The following is a 21,099-nucleotide window of genomic DNA, read 5'->3' as shown; positions in this document are numbered from 1 at the left end:
AAAAGTAATTATATATTATATAATATCTCATAAATAATTTCAATAATATAAATAATTAGAATTAAATATATTATAAATGATTAGAACAAAATAATATAGTATAAATAATATTAAAATAATAATTATATTATAAATAATTAAATTTATTTATAAATAAACATCATATAACTAATATAATTATTAATTAGAATTATTAATTTTAACACAATTCTATAAATAATTAAAATATAATCTCGATATACTTATCATAGTTATTAAAGTCGATACAATATTATAAATAATTATAATATAATTAATAACAATACTAATTATTATTAACTGTTGTGGGGCTTCCTCCTCCTCCACCCCCTCCTCTTCCTGCACCTTCTCCTTCGCCTCTTTCTCCTCCCTCTCTTCCTCTCCCGCCCACTCTTTTTTTTTGTTTTTGCGGTGCGCGGGCCTCTCACTGTTGTGGCCTCTCCCGCTGCGGAGCACAGGCTCCGGACGCGCAGGCCCAGCGGCCATGGCTCACGGGCCCAGCCGCTCCGCGGCATGTGGGATCTTCCCGGACCGGGGCACGAACCCGCGTCCCCTGCCTCGACAGGCGGACTCTCAACCACTGCGCCACCAGGGAAGCCCCGGGAAGCCCCTCGTACTGATCTTTGAGACACCTGGTCAAAGTCATCCTCCTCCACAAAGCCCTTCGGGCTGCCTCTGGCCGTGAAAGTGGCCATTCCTCGCCGCCCCTCCTCCCCAGCTCCCACACCTCTTTCCTCTGCAGCAACCACAGCACTTCCCCACTGCAGAAGCCAACACATATTTACTAAATGCCACAAAGGTACTAACGTGGGCTGGTGGCCACAAGGTGTGCAGTGATGGCAGAGACAGCTCAACCCAGGGCCTGCTCCCTCGGAGCCGGAAGTGAACCTGCTCCCTGGACGGGCTGTCCGGGGGCGGGGGGTCCCTGCATACCTGTAGGAGGATGGGATGGGCGTTGACAGCTAGCGTGTAGAGGAGACGCAGCTTGTCGCGGTCCGTGAAGTGGTCCATGAAGATGCTGCCAGCGTCGGCCACCTCCGCATAGCGCCGGACCACGCGATCCAGGAGTCGCTGTGACGGGCAGCGCAAGAGGGGGCTGGGCAAGCCCTGCAGCAGGTGGGAGAGATTCCGGGAGGAGGAAAGTGTGCTGAGTGCTCGTGGGCACCGGCAGGACCGGCACAGGCAGGTCCTGCTATTGGGGGAGATCGCGGGGTTGCGGGGGACCAAGTAGGCCCTGAGGGGGTCGGGGGGTGGTTATGGAGCACAGTACCCCTGGGGGGCGTGGTGGGAGGGGCCTGAGCAGGCTATGTGAGGGAGGGCGGGAGTCGAGAAGGGACTGAGCGGTCCTGGGGTCAGGGTAGGCGGGCACTGGGCAGGCAGTGCATCCCTAGCAAGCATCTGGAGCCTTGGAGACCCTGTGTGTCTCCACCCGCATTTTGCAACTGAGGAACTGGAAGTCTGCAGAGTGTAGGTAAGTGTTGGAAGGGCTGGATTCAGGATTTGAACCTGATATGAACTGCATGTTTGCCCTCCCCCCACCCCACCACATTCATATGTTGAAACCCTAATCCCCAATGTGATGGTATTAGGAGGTGGGGCCTTTGGGAGGTCACTTGGTCATGAGAGATTAAGTGAGTTCCCCAAGTCACACATACCTAGTATTTGTACTAAGACAGTACACCAGGTGAGAAGTAGGTAGGTGGAGCCAGGCAGGACCTGCATCCTCATCTTTACTGGGGTTGTAACCCTGTAGCTGGGTGAGCTCAGAGCACTCATTCATTCATTCACCCACCAACGTTTGCAGGGAGTCTACCAAGGACCAGACTGTATTTGAGGCACTGCAGATGCAAAGGGGACCACAGTTGACACTGCCCTCCCAGGCCTGTCGGGCGGGGGAGACCATCAAATGCCCAGCAGTTACGATGTGGTGCAGAGGGAGCTATGACTGGTGTGAGATCAGGGAGATATGGGAGCCCACAGGAGCAGGGCCACACCAGAACTTTTGGAGGCGCTGGCACCTCCAAAATCCTTTGCCTTCATGGGCCCCTTCCTCCATAAAAAATATTAAAAATGATATTTTACAACTGCATTGGTACAAAGACAAATACATTAATATTATATATTCAAACATGTTCTTGGATCTAAAAGATCGATTTTTTCTTCTGATTTTAAAAGAAATCAAAATATATTTGTGGGCCCCTCAAAGGCTTCTTGGAAGACAGTGAAGTCTAAGCGGAGGCCTGAAGCAAGGGTAAAGTTAGCGTGCAAAGAGGGTGGGAGGGTATCTTTGCAGAGGGAACAAGCTGTACCAAAAACCTTAGTGACGCATATGACTGCCCAGAATAAAGATTCCATTCTCAGCTTCCTTTGCAGCTAGGTGTGGTAACGTGACTAAGTGCTGGTCAATGAGATATAAGTAGAAATTTCTGAGAAAGGTGCTTAAAGGGAGCAGGTGTATCCTTCTTTACTCCTTCTTCCTTCCTGACTGGAATGTGGAAGTGATGGCTGGTGCTTGGGCAGCCGTCTTGGACCAGGGCATGCTAAGGGGTGTGGAGCAGAAAAATGAAAGTAGCCTGGATCCCTGACAGTCACAGAGCCACTATATCAGCCCTGGACAGCTATGTATCAGGTTTTTTTATGTAAAAGAAAAGTATATTTTGATCTTGTTTAAGCCACTGTTACTTGGATTTTTTGTCACATGCAGCTGAACCTAATCCTAAATATCACAGAAGAAAAGAATGGAGGCAGGAAGATCAGTTAAGAAGATGCAATGGTCCAGGTGTGAGATGAGAGAATGAAAAGATTTGAGGGTAGTAGAATCTACAAGTCTTGGTGATCGGCTGAATGGGGGAGGGGGACCAAGGGAAAAGGAGGTGTCAGAGCTAGTACCCAACATGAAGGTAGACACCAGAGGTATCATCTGTGGAGGTGATTTTAAAACATGTTCACAAACTCTTTGACACTCCTCCCATAGAGGGTGGAGTCTAATTCCCTTCCCCTAGGGTATGGACTGGCTTCGGTGACTCTAGTGACTGGAATGCTTATGGGAGTGATGCTGTATGACTTCTGAGCCTTGGCCATGAAAGGAGATACAGCTGCTACTTGGCTCTCTCTTGTACCCAGCCACCATGCTGTAAAGAAACCCAGGCTACATGGAGAGAAAGCAAGACCCTTAGCTCTCACCCAGCTGAGTGCCTAGTTGACAGCCAACCTCCAACTTGCCAGACACATGACTCGGCCATTTTGGGAATGGGTCCTCCGGTGCTGTATTGAACCACCCCAGCTGATGCCATGTGGAGCCTCGTGAGCCTTCCTACCAAGCCCTGCCCAAATTGAATATTTGTGAGCAAAACTGATGATTCCTGTTATTTTAAGCCCCTGGTTTTGAAGTGGTTTGTTACTCAGCAATAAATAACGGGTGTATTTGCCGGCAAGGTTCTGGGCCATCTCTGGAACTATAGCTGGAAGAGGCTCTAAACCCATCTGGCACCCCAATCTCCCTTTATGGTGGAGGCAGCTGCTTCTCAAGGTCCCACTCACAGAGTGGGGCTGCATCTACTCCTGTTTGGTTTGTGCTGGCCAAGTGCAAGCCCACAGTGATATTGGCCAATGGCAAACAGAATTAGGAAACCAAACATTTCCAATAAAATAATGATTCATTATTTTATTGGAAATACACACTTTCTAGGGATTGCCCATTGCTTTGGAGTTTCCAAATCACTACTCCCTTCTCTATACATGGGCAACAGGGCTAACTCACCATCTTCCAATCAAAGGCAAAAGGAAAACCAAACACTGGCCTTCTGTTGCCCCTCCCCCTCTCATGCCTGGTTTCCTCATCCTTGCATTTCCTGTCTGGTGCCATCCCTAGGGAACCAGCCAGTGGGTCAAGGTCTTCACAGTGCGGTGCAAGTGACCGTGCTTTTGCTCTGCTGCACTGTCACCTCACAGGGGTCTTCAGTGCACGGTGGTACTGAGAGCGATTGTCACGCTTCTCCACCTCAGTCTCTAATAGTTTATAAAACAGTCAATGAAATTTAATGGGTACATCATTGTGATGGTCAGTTTTATGTGCCAACTTGGCTAGGCTATGGTGCCCAGTTGTTCAATCAAACACTAATCTAGGTGTTGCTGTGAAGGTATTTTGTAGAGATGGTTAACATCTACAGTCAGTTGACTTAGTAAAGGAGATTATCTTTGATAATGTGGATGGACCCGATCCAAGAAGTTGAAAGGCCTTAAGAGCAAAACTAAGGTTTCCCTGAGGAGGAAGAAATTCCACCTGTGGACTATAACATCAGGTCCTGCACAAGGTTCTCCAGCCTGCTGGCCTGTCCCATGGATTTTGGATTTGCCAGTTCCCCCAATCTCATAAGCCAATTCCTTGAAATAAATCTGTTTTATATATATATATATATATGCATATATATATGCACACATATATATCATATAATATTATATGTTATATATAATTTATTATATTAACATTTATACTATATTTATTAATATTGGTTAATAAATTATTAATATTGTATATTTTGTGTAAGATATTATCATAATACAATATGTACATTACATATATATAATATATACACACACATACACTGGTGCCAAGGGCAAAGCACTTGTTCTGTGCGGAAACAACAGCAACTGAGATGGAAATCTAGATTTGCTTTCACTTTTGAAGCTTCTAGTGAAATCTGAGTACACGAGAAGTAACTTCCCCAATGAGCTGTTTGACCTTCGGTTGGCTTTTATCCACATCCTGTCATGTGTTTGCTCAAAAAAATCACCAGCAATCAGCGGTGTCCCCATTTAAAGGGTTCTTACAGGAACAGAAGCGTGAAAGTTAAATTGTCTAGACAAATGATTCTGTGACTCTGATGGAGAGAGCTGTGCTTGTTGTTCCTCCCTAGAAGCCAGAGAGAGATAAGAGAGTTCAAGAGAGCAGGAGGGGGCTTTCCTCAGAGCAGACCACAACTTAGAAGTCATGTGGATCTTAGTAACCTACCCGGAATTGCCCCAGTCCTTCTCAAGTTCCATGCCATGGGTGAGATCTACCCAGCTTGAGGGTCCCGTTGGAAGTGGAAGATGGCAGCAGGGAGACAACATCTCGGTTGGGGTTTGACCGCCTGCCATCACAGAACGTGGGGCACACGCAGCCCATTCCCAGTGGTCCTGTGTGTTGGTGAATTCCGGAGGGTGGCAAGGGAGCTGCATGTGGAGGGCTGACGCAGAAGCCTCTGTGGTGATCACTATTTGAAACCATGGTTGGCAGGACACAGTTGGGGAAAGGAGGGTAACATTTTCTGGAAGTTCTAAGTGTCAGGCGATATGGCAAGCCTTTCACAGACATTATCCTGGCATACACAGGGACTTTTAGCTTTTAGTTTTCTCTTGCCCTGTGACTCTCCTGGAAATTTAAAGTGATTGATTTTTAAAAAGCTTAAACAGTTTGTGGAAAATGCAGTGACATTAAATTTCGCAGCTCGTGCTGGCCAATGCAAATGGTAGACTGCATTATCAAGTGATCTAGTAAAATGCTCCCATTTTCCAGATGAGAATACTAAGGTAGGGACCAGGAAAGGGAGGTGACTTGTTAAAGATCATGCTGCTTATTGGTGCACATTATTCTCAAGTTCATTTCCCATATTAATGATCCCACTTGGTTCTGGATGACTTTTAGCTGTTTCCGCAAAGCAAATGCTACTCGAAAGGCAAACAGTTATGAAGCAACCTAAATGTCCATCAACAGATGAATGGATAAAGAAGTGGTATACACACACACACACACACACACACACACACACACGCGCGCGCGCGCACACACACACACTGGATTACTACTCAGCCATAAAAAAAGACATTTTGCCATTTGCAGCAACATGGATGAACCTGGAAGGCATTATGCTAAGTGAAATAAGTCAAACAGAGAAAGACAAATATTATATGATTTATCACTTATATGTGGAGTTAAAAAAACACAACAAACTAGTGAATATAACAGAAAAGAAGGAGACTCACAGATATAGAGAACGAACTAGCAGTTACCAGTGGGGAGAGGGAAGGGGGGAGGGGCAATATAGGGGTAGGGGATTAAGAGGTACAAACTATTAGGTATAAAATAAGCTACAAGGGTACATTGCACACCACAGAGAATATAGCCTATATTATTTAAGAAAAGCAAAGATTTACCACCACTGAATACACTTTTTCTGATGAAAAAAATGTGTAGAAGAAAGGACACTAGCTGCTCTTAGAAAGAGAAGTCTAAGACAAGAAGTTGGCTTTCCTTTAAGATTGGAAGTCAGCAAGCTGAGGTCACAGTGCTAACAAGGCACGGTTTGATTCAGGAATCTGACCTTCTTTCCAAGGACATATCCAACTAATGAAGAGCTTCATGCTGAAATGAGAATTAATTTTCACTTCTCAGATAGAATCTGTTCTTTTGTTCTAAGGCTTTAAAGAACATAAAAATTAGGCAAATAAAAATTATGTTTGTAAATTATGGCACACCTCTAAAGATAGCAGATGTGCTAACTCCAGTCACTTTATTCCCCTCCTTACCCTTTCCAAGGGCTACCACCATCTTCCCCATCAATGGATCAGGACACAGGCGGTGCCCACACTGACTGTAGAGAATGGTTAGCCCGTGTACTTTTTTCCATGCACCAAGAGGATAGACGTTTCCAAAGTTGGCCATCGTGGGCGTGTTCATTGTGAGATATTCAAATACTATGGAACTGTACAGTGTGAAAGTAAAAAAAAAAAGTTCATGTTGCTGCCTGCAGAAGCCACCATTGTTCTATGTGGGGATGTATGAATACACACATGTAGTGATGCCAGAAGAAAAAAAGATTGGAAGTTAGCTTTTCCACTAAGAAGGTTGCCCTGGCCAGCTCAATTTGGAAAGCTGAGGGAAATCTTGAACAAATGAGCTTTTACTTTTAGTGAATTTACTTTTATCAAGCTCTCCTAGCACCCAGGGAGAAGAGAAAGTTCTAGTGCTAGTAAACCTGTGAGTTGTCTTTCTGGTTGCACACCTCAACACTTTTCACATGATGTAGTTGTTAAATACGCTTGTGAAGCAGGGTTTAGGTTAATTATGTATCCTAGTTAATCAATGCGTCCAGAGTTTAGGTTAATTATATGTCCTAGTTAATCAATGTGTCCTAATTAGAACAATGACGATTCAATAACTGTATCAGTTGTGGATAATTAACCCCAAAGTTCCCAAATATGTCTTCAAGCTGCATTGTATTCAAAACCATGAAAATCCCTGTTTGGTTTATGTTATTAAGAGAAACAGCTCACGGTTCTTTTCCAACTTTAGTAGATGGATTTTTCCCCCCTCTTTTATTAAAGTTCTTTCTGATTTTTTTTTTTTTAATCTGAAACCCAGACTCAATGTGGTTTGTTAACTTTTCATTCTACAAATGCTGGCCACCACAGTGATTATTTTGCAGAAACTCTCTGGGTGATTTTCAAAGTTCAGACATCCAAAAATGTCCTCATAAATCTCAGTCTTTTATGTTACTTTAGGACGCAGCGCATCTCAACCGCTGTTACGAGGTACCATAAGATATTGTAGCCTTATGACAGGCCCCTTGCCCCACTGGGAAGTTTCTTTCTGGTACCGTTGGCCTCGGCTGAGCAATTTAGTTTCCCTGCAACTTAGTCACTGATGGGAAGTTAGTCACAAAGGGTAGAAGCAGGGACAGGAAGTCAGCCAAGAGTGGGGCCAGAATTTGGAGTTTGCCTTGGATCATCTCAGAGTGGATAACATACCCTGCAGCGTTGACTAGATGTTAAAACAACATTAAATCAAAAACTAAACAGACTTGGTTGGGCGGGGTGAGGGATATAAAATGTTTCCCTCGCACCGGAAGGCCTGTCTCTGACAGAGCTCCCATTTCCACATGCAACAGAGCCTCTAGCTCTGTGACATCCTTTCTTTGGGCGGGGTTTCTGTTTGTTTAGATTCTTGATACTCTGCAGAGTTTCTGGGTTGAGCCCTGATAGAATGTTTGAGAAGTTCTGTTTAAATCGATGGGGAGGTCTCCCAGGAGAGAAGTAATGAAGATCCCCGGTGAACGGTTGGAGTTATGTGGTTTATCCTTTTCTCCTGCCTCTACCAGCGCCTCGTGGTGCATCTTCTTCTCGTCTAACCTCTCCAGGCCACTGCCTGCCTCCATTCCATCTTGGAATCCATTGGCTTGGGGTGGGGTCTTTGCCTGGATAGGTGGGCAGACTTCACCCCCCAGCTGCAAAGGTGAAAAATTGGGTTCAATACCAACTTCGAGAGGCAGTATGACAAAGTAGTTACAAGCCTGTCCTTTAGAGGCAAGCTACCTGGGTTCAAATCCCAGCTCTGTCACTTAACAACAGCCTGACCTGGGGCAAGCTCTTCAATTGATCTGTGCCTTAGTTTCCTCGTGTGTAACTGAGGGATAATAACTAAGGGGACTCTGTGACTTATCTTCTAAACCTGGATAGTTTTGAGAGTGAAAGGGATGATATTAATAATTAAATCGGGACAGCTGGCACATGCTGGAACTGTCTCAAGCAAACCTGAATGTATGGTTACCCTAATAATTGTGGTACCCACCTCATCAGGGTGTTGGGAGGGTCAAATCTACGGGAAAAGTGTCTGGTACATTGTTGGGGAGGCTAGTAAAGTAGCCTTATTCAGGCTTCAGAGGTGGCGCTAGGCCTCTCTCTGACGGGACAATGACGCTAAAGCTGGCTGCATGCCAAAATGCTGAGCTACACCCAGGCCAGCAGGGGTGGCACCGGCACACACTGTAAACCATTAGATAAGACAGGGAGTAAGTCACAGGACTTCTTGCACCTTGAGGGCATGGCCAGCCCCCAGGGATCAAGAACATTCCAAATACCGTATGCTAACACATATATATGGAATTTAAGAAAAAAAACCGTCATGAAGAACCTAGGGGTAAGACAGGAATAAAGACACAGACCTACTAGAGAACGGACTTGAGGATATGGCGGGGGGAAGGGTAAGCTGTGACAAAGTGAGAGAGAGGCATGGACATCTATACACTACCAAACGTAAGGTAGATAGCTAGTGGGAAAGAGCCATGGTACAGGGAGATCAGCTCGGTGCTTTGTGACCACCTAGAGGGGTGGGATAGGGAGGGTGGGAGGGAGGGAGATGCAAGAGGGAAGAGATATGGGGATATATGTATATGTATAGCTGATTCACTTTGTTATAAAGCAGAAACTAACACAGGTGGGGGGGGGTGGGGGGGGAAGAACATTCCAAGACTTACGAGTTAAGACCAAGGCATTTATGACAACAACCAGAGCTACAAACTTCCCCGTAGGCTGATTGTTATCAGCCTGCGGCCTGGTGCTAAAAGCTGGACTCCTTCAGTGACAAACTTCACCTGTGGGGTGGACGCACCACCGGGGACCTTCCCAGCTGTGACTCCAGATTGCTGTTCAAGGCACTTCCCAGTGCTTCTTGGATCTGGATGTAGGTGCTTCCCCAATTCGGTGACGTATAAACCTCTGTCTTTACTATTCTTTCTTAGTCAGTTATACTATTCTTTTCTTAATTAGTATACTGTAATCTTTGTTAACTCAATAAACTCTCTCTCAATTCTTGTTTAACTGAGTGTAGAGTGATTATTTTGCCAGCGAATCCTACGAACCTTGAAACCTAAAGTAAGGCTTTCGGCAAAACATACATGGGAAGGGCTCTATGAGTATTTGCTATTATTTGCCCCAAAGATAGCACCTGTCCCAATTTTCCCACTTCTGTAAGTGACCTTACCATTCTCCCAGTCTTCCAGGTTAGAATATCTGGAGCTATTTTCAACTTCCTTATCTTAATGGCTGGTCTCTCTCGTCTTTGATTCCCTATGTCAAGTTGTGCTGTCATCATTGTGATCTCTAGCATTGTGCTGTGTCCATTTGTGTCATCAGTCACCTCTCCCCCAGCTTGTGCTCCCCCTGGGCTTAGCTGGCCTGGAGGTGTGCCTTTAGGCAAGTCCCTTTCCCTTTCTGAGGCCATTTCCTCATCTCTCACGTGGGCATTATGGTAGATGGCTGGTTTACACCAGGTACATCACTCGGTTGCCTGGCTCTAGCTGGCTCTCTGGACATTGTAGGCACCTGATACTACTTTCCTGGATGCATGATAAACATCTCACTGTGCTTTACACACTGTGGAGGGCTTTGTGAACACAAGGTAGTGTTGTCAGTTCCAAGGGTCAATGGGGGTCAATGGTAAAATGCACCCTCCCCAAATTTCACAATAAAATGGATCTCTGAGTAGGAAACAAGGTTGCCTTTGGAGGGTCAAACAAATGTACTCCACATCGTGACTATGTTGACCCAGGACTGTCTTTAAATTTGGAAAAAAACAGTTGGGAACCCCAGGAAACCCTAGTCAGGGAGCTCAGTAACTTCAGAGAGAAGGGTTGGGGAATGAGTGTTATCATCTTGTCCCCTATTTGGAGTGGCCAAGTAGACATAGGGGTTGGTAAGATTGGGCACCCAGACAGGAAAATCCGAGGGTCAGGAGTTGGCTTTGGGGTCTGGGGAAAAGGGCACCCAGCCCGTGGTCTCCAGCAGCCTGTGGGCAGGTGGCCAGGCCACTGAGGATCACTTGGTTGACTTCACTCTCGGATCAGTGCTCACCCAACAGTCTTCTGACTACGCCTTGTCTTCCACTGAGGAACCCTCCTTAGTGGTGGAGCCAGGATTTGAACCCAGGCCTGAATCCCAGGCCAGACTGTGCTGCTTTCTTGCATTGAAACTTAGCCTCTCCTCCCTACTTTCTTCACCAGTAGCTGTGTTTTGGGGGCCTTGTACTACTTTTGCTGCACAGCCTCACTGACCTCACTCCCTTGCCCATCCACCCCGCATACCACTTTTAGGTCCCATTTGTGGAAAGATCCACAGTCTTCAAATCACTTTTCTTTAGAAATGTAAATTCTCAGACTCTGCCTCAGACCTGCACAGTCAGAAGCTCTGGGGCTGCGACTCAGCAATGCCAGTGTTAACCAGCCCTCCAGGGGATTCTGATGCCCGCTCAAGTGTGAGAACCACTGTCTTATAGAATAAAATTTAGCTCCCCACCCCCTTGCCCCAGTCCTACCATTGCAACGTCTACCCACTGCTCTTGATCCGTACTGTAATCAGGGGGCATGACACTTGCCACTTCCCACAATTACATCTTATTCTCATCTTCATGGCTTTGCCCAGCACACTCTTCTTTTATTCCCTGGAAGATATGCCCTGGTCAGGGCTACCTCCCTTTGCCTACCTGTGCCCCTTACTGTCAAACCTTTAGCAGCCAGAGGCTCACTTGGTGGTGATCCTGGACCCTTCTTCCATGGGGTAGTCAACATCTTGGGTGACCCTGCTGGTGGAAGTGGTGACTAGCTTTCTCCTCTTATTGGAGTCTATCTCTTTCTTCCCACCTCGTCCGTCATCCATCTTCCTCCATTCAGGGGCCCCAGAGGCTTTGCCATTGAAGCATTTGTGGGCTGCTCCAAGATTTTCACTGCGGCAGATGAAATAATCATTGTGGCAGGCAATTCAGCTGATAGTTGGGACAGGCAGGGCAGCTGACACAGAGTAAAACACGTTATTTCATGGTCTGTCATTTTGATTCAGGTATGCCAAGGTTGGTCATAATTCTCCACTGGGCCATTTCATTTTATAGGCTGCTGGTTTTTTTTTTTCTTTCTCTCTTTCTTTCTTTTTAAATCAAAAGAAAGGAAGCCAAGTGCTTGTGACAACTCATTTGTGCATGCAAAGTTGCAGAAACTCCCAATGAAACTCAGTAGCTTCTGCAAAGGTCCTGTGGTCCAGGAGGCTCAGAACGAATTCTGATTGTCAGGAAAACCTTCAAACCAGCCTCGAGTTTGCCTGGGGGGAGGGACTACCAGGCTTATTTTTATCCCCACCCCCTCTGTTGAGGTTGTACCACCTGTATCAGTCAGGGTTCAATCACAGAAGCAGAATCACTAGATTTTTTTAAAAAACAGGATTTGAACTTATACAATTGTACAAGCAGGTTAAGTAGTCTCTGTAAGGCTGTTGATCTCCCATATGATGCTGGAGCTTCAAGTCCATAGGCAGGCAGTTGAGAAGGGAAGACAGATGCAAAATGGGGGAAGATCAAGGACAACATGGAACCCACAAGCACAAGATGGAGCTCATGACAATGGACTGAAACCCATGTCAGTTCTTGTTGCCTCTGAGCTTGATGGTGTGGAGAGCTGCAGAAGCTGGGGCCCTTTGGCAGGAAGCTAACCTAGCCTGGGAGCCAGAGAAGCTGAAGCAGGAGCCAAGGGGAAGGCAGAGCAGACACGCAATACCATGTGTGAGCCACAAAATGCCCACTGTTGCCCTTCCGCCCTCCCAAACTCCCAACAGAATCTCTCTAACCGGAAACGTAAGGGAAGGGAAGTCTGGGAAATGTAGTTCAGCCTGGTCATGTTGACACATTCCAAACCCACCACATCACCTTTGGCTCCTTTGCTTCTCTCTTGGTGACTTTTCTGTGACCTTACTGAAGTATCTCACTGGACCCCAACCACCCTAAGTATGTATTTGGGAAGTGGTGGTTTGTCGTTCTGAGGAAAGCCTGGATAGAGGCACAGGCTTGGATAGGCCGCTCTGGGCCAGGGTTGTGGGTGAGGAGCTCTCTGTCAGATGGGAGCCAGTGATGGACTGTCTGGTTAGGTCCTGGTTGTCTGAGCCTCCTTTCTGTCGCCAACCCCAACCCCTATTTCCCCCACCTTTAGTGCCCTCACTCCCCTGCACCCTGGGTATCTTCACAGGGTACCATCTACCAGGTCCTTTCTGGGATGGAGGGTAGGGTTAGGAGAGAGAGAAAAGCAGCCACTTCCTAGAGAATGGGTATGAGAAAGTAGAACAAGAGGCCCTGGAGAGAGAGGCTGCAAAGCCCAGAATGGCCAGAGCTGAGTGTTTATCCTGACAAGGAAGTGCTAGCCATCCAGACTAAGGTCCGTCACTAGACTCAATGGTTCTTTGGACTGCATTGCAGGGAGAACCAAAAGGAATTTGGGGAGTCTTCCCCCAACTCAAATATACTGTCGTAACCACTCATGTGGGTTAGGAAACTTGTCAAAACTCCCCCGAGGATGTTGCAAATCATTTATTAAACAAAAATTTATCAAGCCCCTACTTTATATAAGGCATTGTGCTAAGCACGGGAGTCACACATTTAAATAAGAGAGGGTCCTGACCTCCAAAGAACTGGTACTCTGGTGGGGCAGAGTGACATGTATACTACAAAGTTCAGTACAGGGCAGGATGAGACAAATGCTACAAGAGGTGTAAACAAAGTGCTGTGAGAATACAGAGGAGAGAGCAGTAGGGGAATCCAGGAAGGCTTCACAGACGAGGTGGCATGAACATGGTCTTGAAGAATGAGTAGGATTTTGTCAGGTGGACCTCTAACGTCAATGCATTTCAAGCTGAAGGATCAGAATTGAGCAAAAGCAAGGAGCAGACTTAAAGGCCATATCTGGCCAATGGAATCATCAGGAAAGAAAGTTGGGACCAAACTGTGAGGCTCTTGAAAAGCATATCTAGGAATTTAGGTTTTATTCTACAGATATCATACATAATCTTAGAGGCAAAGCTTATTGGTCATGAAGATGCCACGAACACCCTCAAAAACTGCTGGTGGGAGTTGAATTCAGTTTGGTAATTTAAAAGATTTAAAAAGATTAAATTAAAAAGATTTAAAAATGTTCATACCCTTTGACCCAGTAATTCCACCACAGAAAGTAAGGAAGCAGCAAAGCATAGTACTTAAGGGTATGACTTCTGGAATCAGGAGATAGACCTTTGTTCAAACCCCAGTTCCCAAACTTTCTAGCCAGGTGATCTTGGGCCAGGTATATAAATCTCCCTAAGCCTCAGATTCCCCATCTGTAAAATGGGAACAAGGATATCTCATAGGTTGTGAAGATTAACTGTGACAAATGTGTATGAAATGCACCTGGCCCATAGAAAGTAGTCAGTACGTGGTAGTTTCGAAAAGGAAATTTGTCTCAAGAACATAGCACAGGGAGATCAGCTCGGTGCTTTGTGACCACCTAGAGGGGTGGGATAGGGAGGGTGGGAAGGAGGGAGACGCAAGAGGGAAGAGATATGGGAACATATGTATATGTATAACTGATTCACTTTGTTATAAAGCAGAAACTAACACACCATTGTAAAGCAATTATACTACAATAAAGATGTTAAAAAAAGAATATAATATAAAGTTCAGGCAAAGATGTTGCAGAAAGATGGTCATCAAAGTATTATTTATAATAATGACATCAAATGATATAAACACTAGTGAATAACATTATGGTATACCCACGTGATGAAATGGGGCTTAGAAAGAATTTTCATGATATGGGGAATAGTATGTGATATAACATTAAGCCATAGAGAAATATGCAACATGAAACATATAACTTATTTTTTCTTAAGTTAAATCTGACTAGAAAAAAGACTAGAATTAAAAACACCAGTGTGTTAACGGTGATTGCCTCCGGGTGGTGGCTTAGAAAGCAGTTTTTCCCCCTACTTCCTTATGAGTTGTTTTTTTTTTTTTTTTTTTTTACACATCATATGAAGACTCAGGAGTATGATATATCATCATAAATCATTTCCTAGACATTGTACTGTTCTGAGCACTCTAAGTAGCCGCTCCGCGGCATGTGGGATCTTCCCGGACCAGGGCACGAACCCTTGTCCCCTGCATCGGCAGGCAGACGCTCAACCACTGCGCCACCAGGGAAGCCCCTTATGAGTTTTTAAAAAATATACTTGATAAATTTTTATAATAAGTGTATGTTATTTAATAATAAAAAGAAGGGAATTCCCTGGTGGTCCAGTAGTTAGGAATTGGTGCTTTCACTGTCAGGTCCCGGGTTCAATCCCTGGTTGGGGAAATAAGATCCCGCAAGCCGTGAGGCATGCCCCCCCCCCCACAAAAAAAAGTTAAACATTGAACTGGGAAGGGAAAGATCTGTTTTTTTGAGAGTGTCGCAGGTAGCCAGGTTGAGGATGTGTCTGAGAAAGGAAAGGTGAGAGGCAAGGAGACAATTGATGGGAAGAGTTGAGGGTGCTGCGTAGGAGAAGGACTTGGCTGGAGGTGTTCTCTGTGCACAGCCAGGAGGTCTGTGTCAAGGGAAGGAGGTCTGTCACGGGGGAACTCTTGCAGGAAAACGTACTCAGACGATATGATGGCCTCCTGAGCTGTGAGGGCTTGAGGTATTAAGGTGAAACAGTCAGCTAAAAGGGGAAGCCCTAGATTGTTCACCATTGGGTAATGGGCAGGACTTCAGGGAGGACAGAGAGATCAGATGGACCCAAGGATGATGAATATCAAGAATGAGGTAAGCCCCTTGACTGTAGCCATCTGATCCTATAAAAATCAGATAGTTTCACATATAGGGTTCTTTAGACCCAGAACTGAGGAAAGGACTATAATTTTAGGGTGAAAAGAAGGTGTCAATCTCAAGATGCTAGAACGCGGTTAGATTGGTTGGTTAATTAAAAAGTCATTTGTAGGGAATTCCCTGGCGGTCCAGTGGTTAGGACTCCGCGCTTTCACTGCTGGAGCCCAGGTTTGATTCCTTGTCGGGGAAGTAATATCCCACAAGCCATGCGGAGTGGCCCCCCCCCCAAAAAAAAAGAAAAAGAAAAACAGAAGAAAAAAGTCATTTATATTCTAGAGACGCCCCCCCCCGCCCCAAATGGCATATATGCTGTCCACTGTCTTGTCCCCAGAACTGGAAACTGTCACAGGTAAATAACCACCTATTGAATCTGAATACATGATGTTGTACAGAAAGTCTCCACCACAGCCAATGCCATTTGGGAGGCCCTAGATGCCGGGTTAGCCTGAATCACTGACCTTCCCAGAAGCCTCTTGGTAGGAGGCAGTGCTTACCTAGAGAAAGTGGAGGAAGGGCAACTGGTTCTTGCTTTTCACCTTTCCTTTTGGTGTCTTATCTTCCCTTTGAGGTGCTGTGCTCAGAAGTGCTTGTGCCAGCTTACCAGGCAAGCCCTTGGGGGAATCACCCCTCCTCCTCCTGAGTAAGAGGCCCCCCATCTATTTCTTACTCTCCTGCCCTGGGTCAAAATGCCTCAGCCGTCTCTCTTCCAAGATAACTATGGAGAGATCAAGCCCTGGAGAAGCTAATGGATAACTGTGTCACCATCCCTCTCACCCAAATTAGGTAGACATTTCTGTTATCAAGAGTCATATTCCAAGGAGTAGAAACCATGGGACTTTCAAGCTTGTTAACACCTGAGTCATGCCAGTAAAGATTCTCTCTTGGGGAAAGACGGGACTTTCAGAGACTCTGAAATCTGACAGCCTCTAGAGATGACCAGGGAGTTAGCACAGGTATGGATCAAGAGTCAACCTGAAGCCATGAATAGTGAGTGGTGAATGATGTCCTATTCATTCACTCATTCGATCACTCCTCTATTTCCCAAAGATTTACGAAGTGTCTACACAATGTCAGACATGTGTGTGGGAAGACATTGATGAATAAGATGCAGTGCCTCCCCTCAAGTAGTTCCCTGTCTGGTAGGAGAGTCAAAAACAGAAAGAGAGAGAGGGAGAGAGAGAGGAAGGAAGGAGGGATGGAAGGAAGGAAGGAAGGAAGGAAGGAAGAAAGGAAGGAAGGAAGAAAGAAAGGAAGGAAAGAAAGAAAGAAAGAAGGAAGGAAGGAAGGGAGGAGGGAAGGAAGGAAGGAAGGAGGAAGGGAGGGAGGAGGGAAGGAAGGAGAGAAGGAAAGAAAGAAAAAGAAAGAAAGGAAGGAAAGAAAGAAAGAAAACAATGCCATGTACTCTATAGAAAGTGTTTTTCTGGTCTGCTGTAAGTGTGTTATTAAGTCAGATTCTCCTCTGGTTCTCATTGCAGGCTTGATTCCTTTCATATGTGCTGGGCTGAAAGCCACAGGTATTCCCCACACTTTTTTCAGCGTTGAAATAGTATCCAAAATGCCAAAGCCTTTTAGAATAAGGTGAGAATTTCAAAAGCAAGAAAGATGGCTTTCATAGCTATATTTAGGATTTGCATATATGAATGCAATAGCACCAGTTTTTTTCTCTCCTGGACAGGAGATCATTTTGAGATTTCTAGTGCTGGCCATAACACAGTAACTGGTATCAGGCTTACCCTTCTGATGCAAATAGCTATAAACCCACAGAAAACATATAAAACAACTGTTTGTGGGCGTTGGACCACCACCCACATAGGTCAACAATCCTTGAGAGCAAGGATGCACATGATCTGAGCCCCATATTCACACGGTCTTTTCCCCCAAGGACATTTTCCAAGCTGCAGTGCAGGGTCTTGCTGGGTAGAGAAAACAGCAATTAGGATTTGGGGCTGCCTGAGTAGCTGGGATTTGGGGGGCAGGGTCCTATAAAGGAAAAGCCACAGAGAAGGAGCACCCAAAATATATGTGAAAGTTTCCCTCAGATCTTTGGCCAACTCCTAAGCTGCATAAGAGCAGGGTGGGACTCTAGAGCCCTAGCAGAGAACCACGTTAGAAGGCTATATCACTGAGCAGAGATTTCAGAGGCCACATAGCACTGGAGAGATGGGGATCTGGGCTAGACATCTTAGTGAGCACCCTGGGCTTTTGATTGGACCTCAGAAAGTCTACATTCCAGTGGTAAGGCTCAGGTCCTACCAGCAAGGACCATGTCCTGGGAGTAAGGGCAAAACTGAAAGAGACCTGCACTAACAAAGTCTTAATCCCAGCCTCAACAGGATTAAGGCAGTCGTTCTAGACTGGGGGCAATTTTGCCCCACAGAGGACATTTTGGACAATATCTGGAAACAGTTTGGGTTGTCACAGTTGGGGGTTGTGATGCTACTGGCATCTAGGGGGTGAGGGCTGGGGGATGCTGCTAAGCATCTTAACAAATGCACAGGACAGCCCCCATCCCAATCCCCTAACAAAGAATGATCCAGCCCCAGATGTCAATAGTCACAAGACTGAGAAATCCTGGATTTAGGTGAGCAATTTCGTTGGCTGCTAGAGCAAAGCTCAACCATCTTTAGGAGAAGATAATGTAATTTCGAACCTCTACCATGTGTCATCCTTAAAATCCAGCATACAGTTAAAAATTACCAAAAAATGTGCAGAAGCAAGAAAAACTAATTGATAATCAAGAAAAAAGAAAACAACCAACAAAAGCAGAAGCAGAATCAGAGATAATCTGGATTTTAGAATTAGCGAGTATAGAATTCAAAGTAACTGTGATTAAGATTTCAAGAGAATAGAAGAAAAGACAGGCAAAACTAATGAAAGGAAGAGAATTTCAACAGAGAATTGGAATCCACACAAAAAAATTAAGGTGACGTTTAGGGATACAAAATGCAATATCTGAAATTAAGAAGTTACTACTGGATTTAACACCAAACTGGGCACAGCAGAACATAAGATTAGTGAGCTATGTATGAGAGAGAATACGTGAAAGCTTCTAGAAGTAAACAGGGGGATACCTTTGTGACCATGGGATAATTGGGATATTTAAAAGAAAATAATTGATAAACTGGACTTCATTGAAATTAAGAATGTCAGTTTATCAAAAGATACCATTAAGACAGTGAAAGGGCAAGCCATGGGCTGGGAGAAGATATTTGTAATACATATATCCTACAAAGAACTCATATCGAGAATATAAATGTAACTTTTACAAATCAGTGAGACAGACAACCCAATAAAAAATGGACAAACAGGTTATGCCAGCACTTTACAGAAGATGAAATGAAAACAGCCAATAAATATATGAAAAGGGCCCTTATATTGTAAGTTATGAGAAAAATAAAAATTCAAGCCACACAATGAGATATTGCTAGACACCCACCAAGATGACTAAAATGAAAGACTAACAATATCAAGTGTTGATGAAAATGTGGAACAACAGAACTCTCTCTTCCGTTGCTTATAGGAGGAAATCAGTACAACTATTTTGGAAAACTATTTGGCAGTATTGACTAAATCTGTCCATAGGTACAGTTATGACCCAGAAACTTCACTTCTGTATGCTTACGTTCACCAACTGACATAAATAAGAATGTTTGTTCATCAAAGGTAGGATGAGTAAATTGTGACATCATCACACACATCAGTGGAATATTCTACTGCAATGAAAAAACAAACTACTGGTCATGCAACAACATGGTTAAGTAGCATAACATGTTGAGGACATACTGTGTGATTCCATTTAAATGCAGTTCAAAACCAAATAAAAGTAATTTACGGTGACTTAGGTCGAAATAGTGGTTACCATTGGGAGGGGGTGAGGAGATCATCTCTTCCAGTTTGTCTGGGACTGAGGGGTTTCCCAGGATGTGGGACTTTCAGTGCTAAAACAGGGATAGTCTGAAGAGATTCAGATGGTTGGTCACCCTAGAGGCAGTCTTTTTAGGGAGGGCACATGAAAGAGCCTTCTGAGGGGCTGGAAATGTTCAGTATATTGATGTGGATGGTAGTTACATGAATGAATACATGTATAAAAATTTATCTAGCTCTGCATGTTAGATTTGTGCATTTAAATATGTAACTTATACTTTGAAAAACTTTGAAAAGAACTCTATTTTACAAAGAATAGAGTGAAAAGAAAGTAAAGACGTTTTGAGTAGGGCCATGGGGAGAATCTTGGTGGGTAACAAAATGAAGGCCCAATTTTCATTCTTTTTTTCTTTTTAAATATTGACATATGTCGTGAATTTTAAAATTTATTTATTTATAGCTGTGTTGGGTCTTCGTTTCTGCGCAAGGGCTTTCTCTAGTTGCGGCGAGCAGGGGCCACTCTTCATGGCGGTGTGTGGGCCTCTCACTGTCGTGGCCTCTCTTGTTGCGGAGCACAGGCTCCAGACACGTAGGCTCAGTAGTTGTGGCTCACGGGCCCAGTTGCTACGCGGCATGTGGGATCTTCCCAGACCAGGGCTCGAACCTGTGTCCCCTGCATTGGCAGGCAGATTCTCAACCACTGCGCCACCAGGGAAGTCCCCAGTTTTCATTCTTAATGTTTGCTTGTCTTCTTTGACAGGTATTGGGAGTTTGACCTGAAAAGGGTGGAGCAAAACGGTGGTGAACAGGTATGGGAAGCCAGAATGTGTAAAGGAAGCTTCCATTGTTTGGAATGAGTTGTCCCACCTGGAAGATTCACAGAGAACTTGCAAACAATATCACTGAATCTTGGGCAGTGAATGCAGAGAACAGAAAAGGCATGAAAATCCATTTCTGATATTCAAAGGAGCAAAAGGGTAGATTTTACAAATTACAGGATCATAGGAAATATTCTAAGACAGGGTATTAATAGGATGATTTGTGCACCTCTAGAAGAGGAAGTGATGATCTTAAGTAGTTACTGAGGATTCATTTAACTGAATCATTCTAGACTAACCCTTTTTTCTTTGACACGGTTATTTGATTTTTAACCATAGAAATGCAATAGACTTAAAATATATAGACTTTAGTGAGGAATTCAATGGTAAGTCTTAGGATAACTCTTTTTTTTTTTTTTGTCTGGATTGGGTCTTCATTGCTGTGTGCGGGCTTTCCTCTAGTTTCAGTGAGTGGGGGCTACTCTTCGTTGCGGTGCGCGTGGGCCTCTCATTGCGGTGGCTTCTCTTGTAGCGGAGCATGGGTTCTAAGCGCACGGGTTTCAGTAGTTGTGGCTCGTGGGCTCAGTAGTTGTGGCGCCCAGCCTTAGTTGCTCCGCGGCATGTGGGATCTTCCTGGCCCAGGGATCGAACCCGTGTCCCCTGCATTGGCAGGCAGATTCTTAACCACTGGGAAGTGGTTATCAGGGAAGTCCCTCATGATAACTCTTAAAGGAGATGGTGAATTAAGATTTTGATGGCATAGAAAATTAAGATGATTAGTAATTGGTTAACTGAGTTTACCTAACAGTGAATGGATTCATCCACATAGAGTAAGAAGGCTTTCTCTTTGACCCTGTTCTATTTAATATTTTTATTAATGACTAGGACCTAGATAAAAGTCGTGTTCATCAAAATTGAACGTGATATGTAGT

The 21,099-nt window shown here is 44.7% G+C and overlaps 1 protein-coding gene across 1 annotated transcript in view; it reads right to left on the bottom strand.

Annotated features, from left to right (window-relative positions):
- DIPK2B (divergent protein kinase domain 2B) overlaps positions 1-21,099 on the bottom strand; it is a 47,277-nt gene that overhangs the window by 3,982 nt on the left and 22,196 nt on the right. The window contains exon 3 of the mRNA XM_007456956.1: positions 952-1,125. Coding sequence (XP_007457018.1) covers positions 952-1,125 — 174 coding nt within the window. The remainder of the gene's footprint in view (positions 1-951; positions 1,126-21,099) is intronic.

This window comes from Lipotes vexillifer, unplaced genomic scaffold (assembly GCF_000442215.2).
Source record: "Lipotes vexillifer unplaced genomic scaffold, Lipotes_vexillifer_v1.1 scaffold15, whole genome shotgun sequence".
NCBI lineage: Eukaryota > Metazoa > Chordata > Mammalia > Artiodactyla > Lipotidae > Lipotes > Lipotes vexillifer.
Note: the sequence above shows the minus strand (reverse complement) of the source record. Positions and strands in the feature narration are given on the sequence as shown.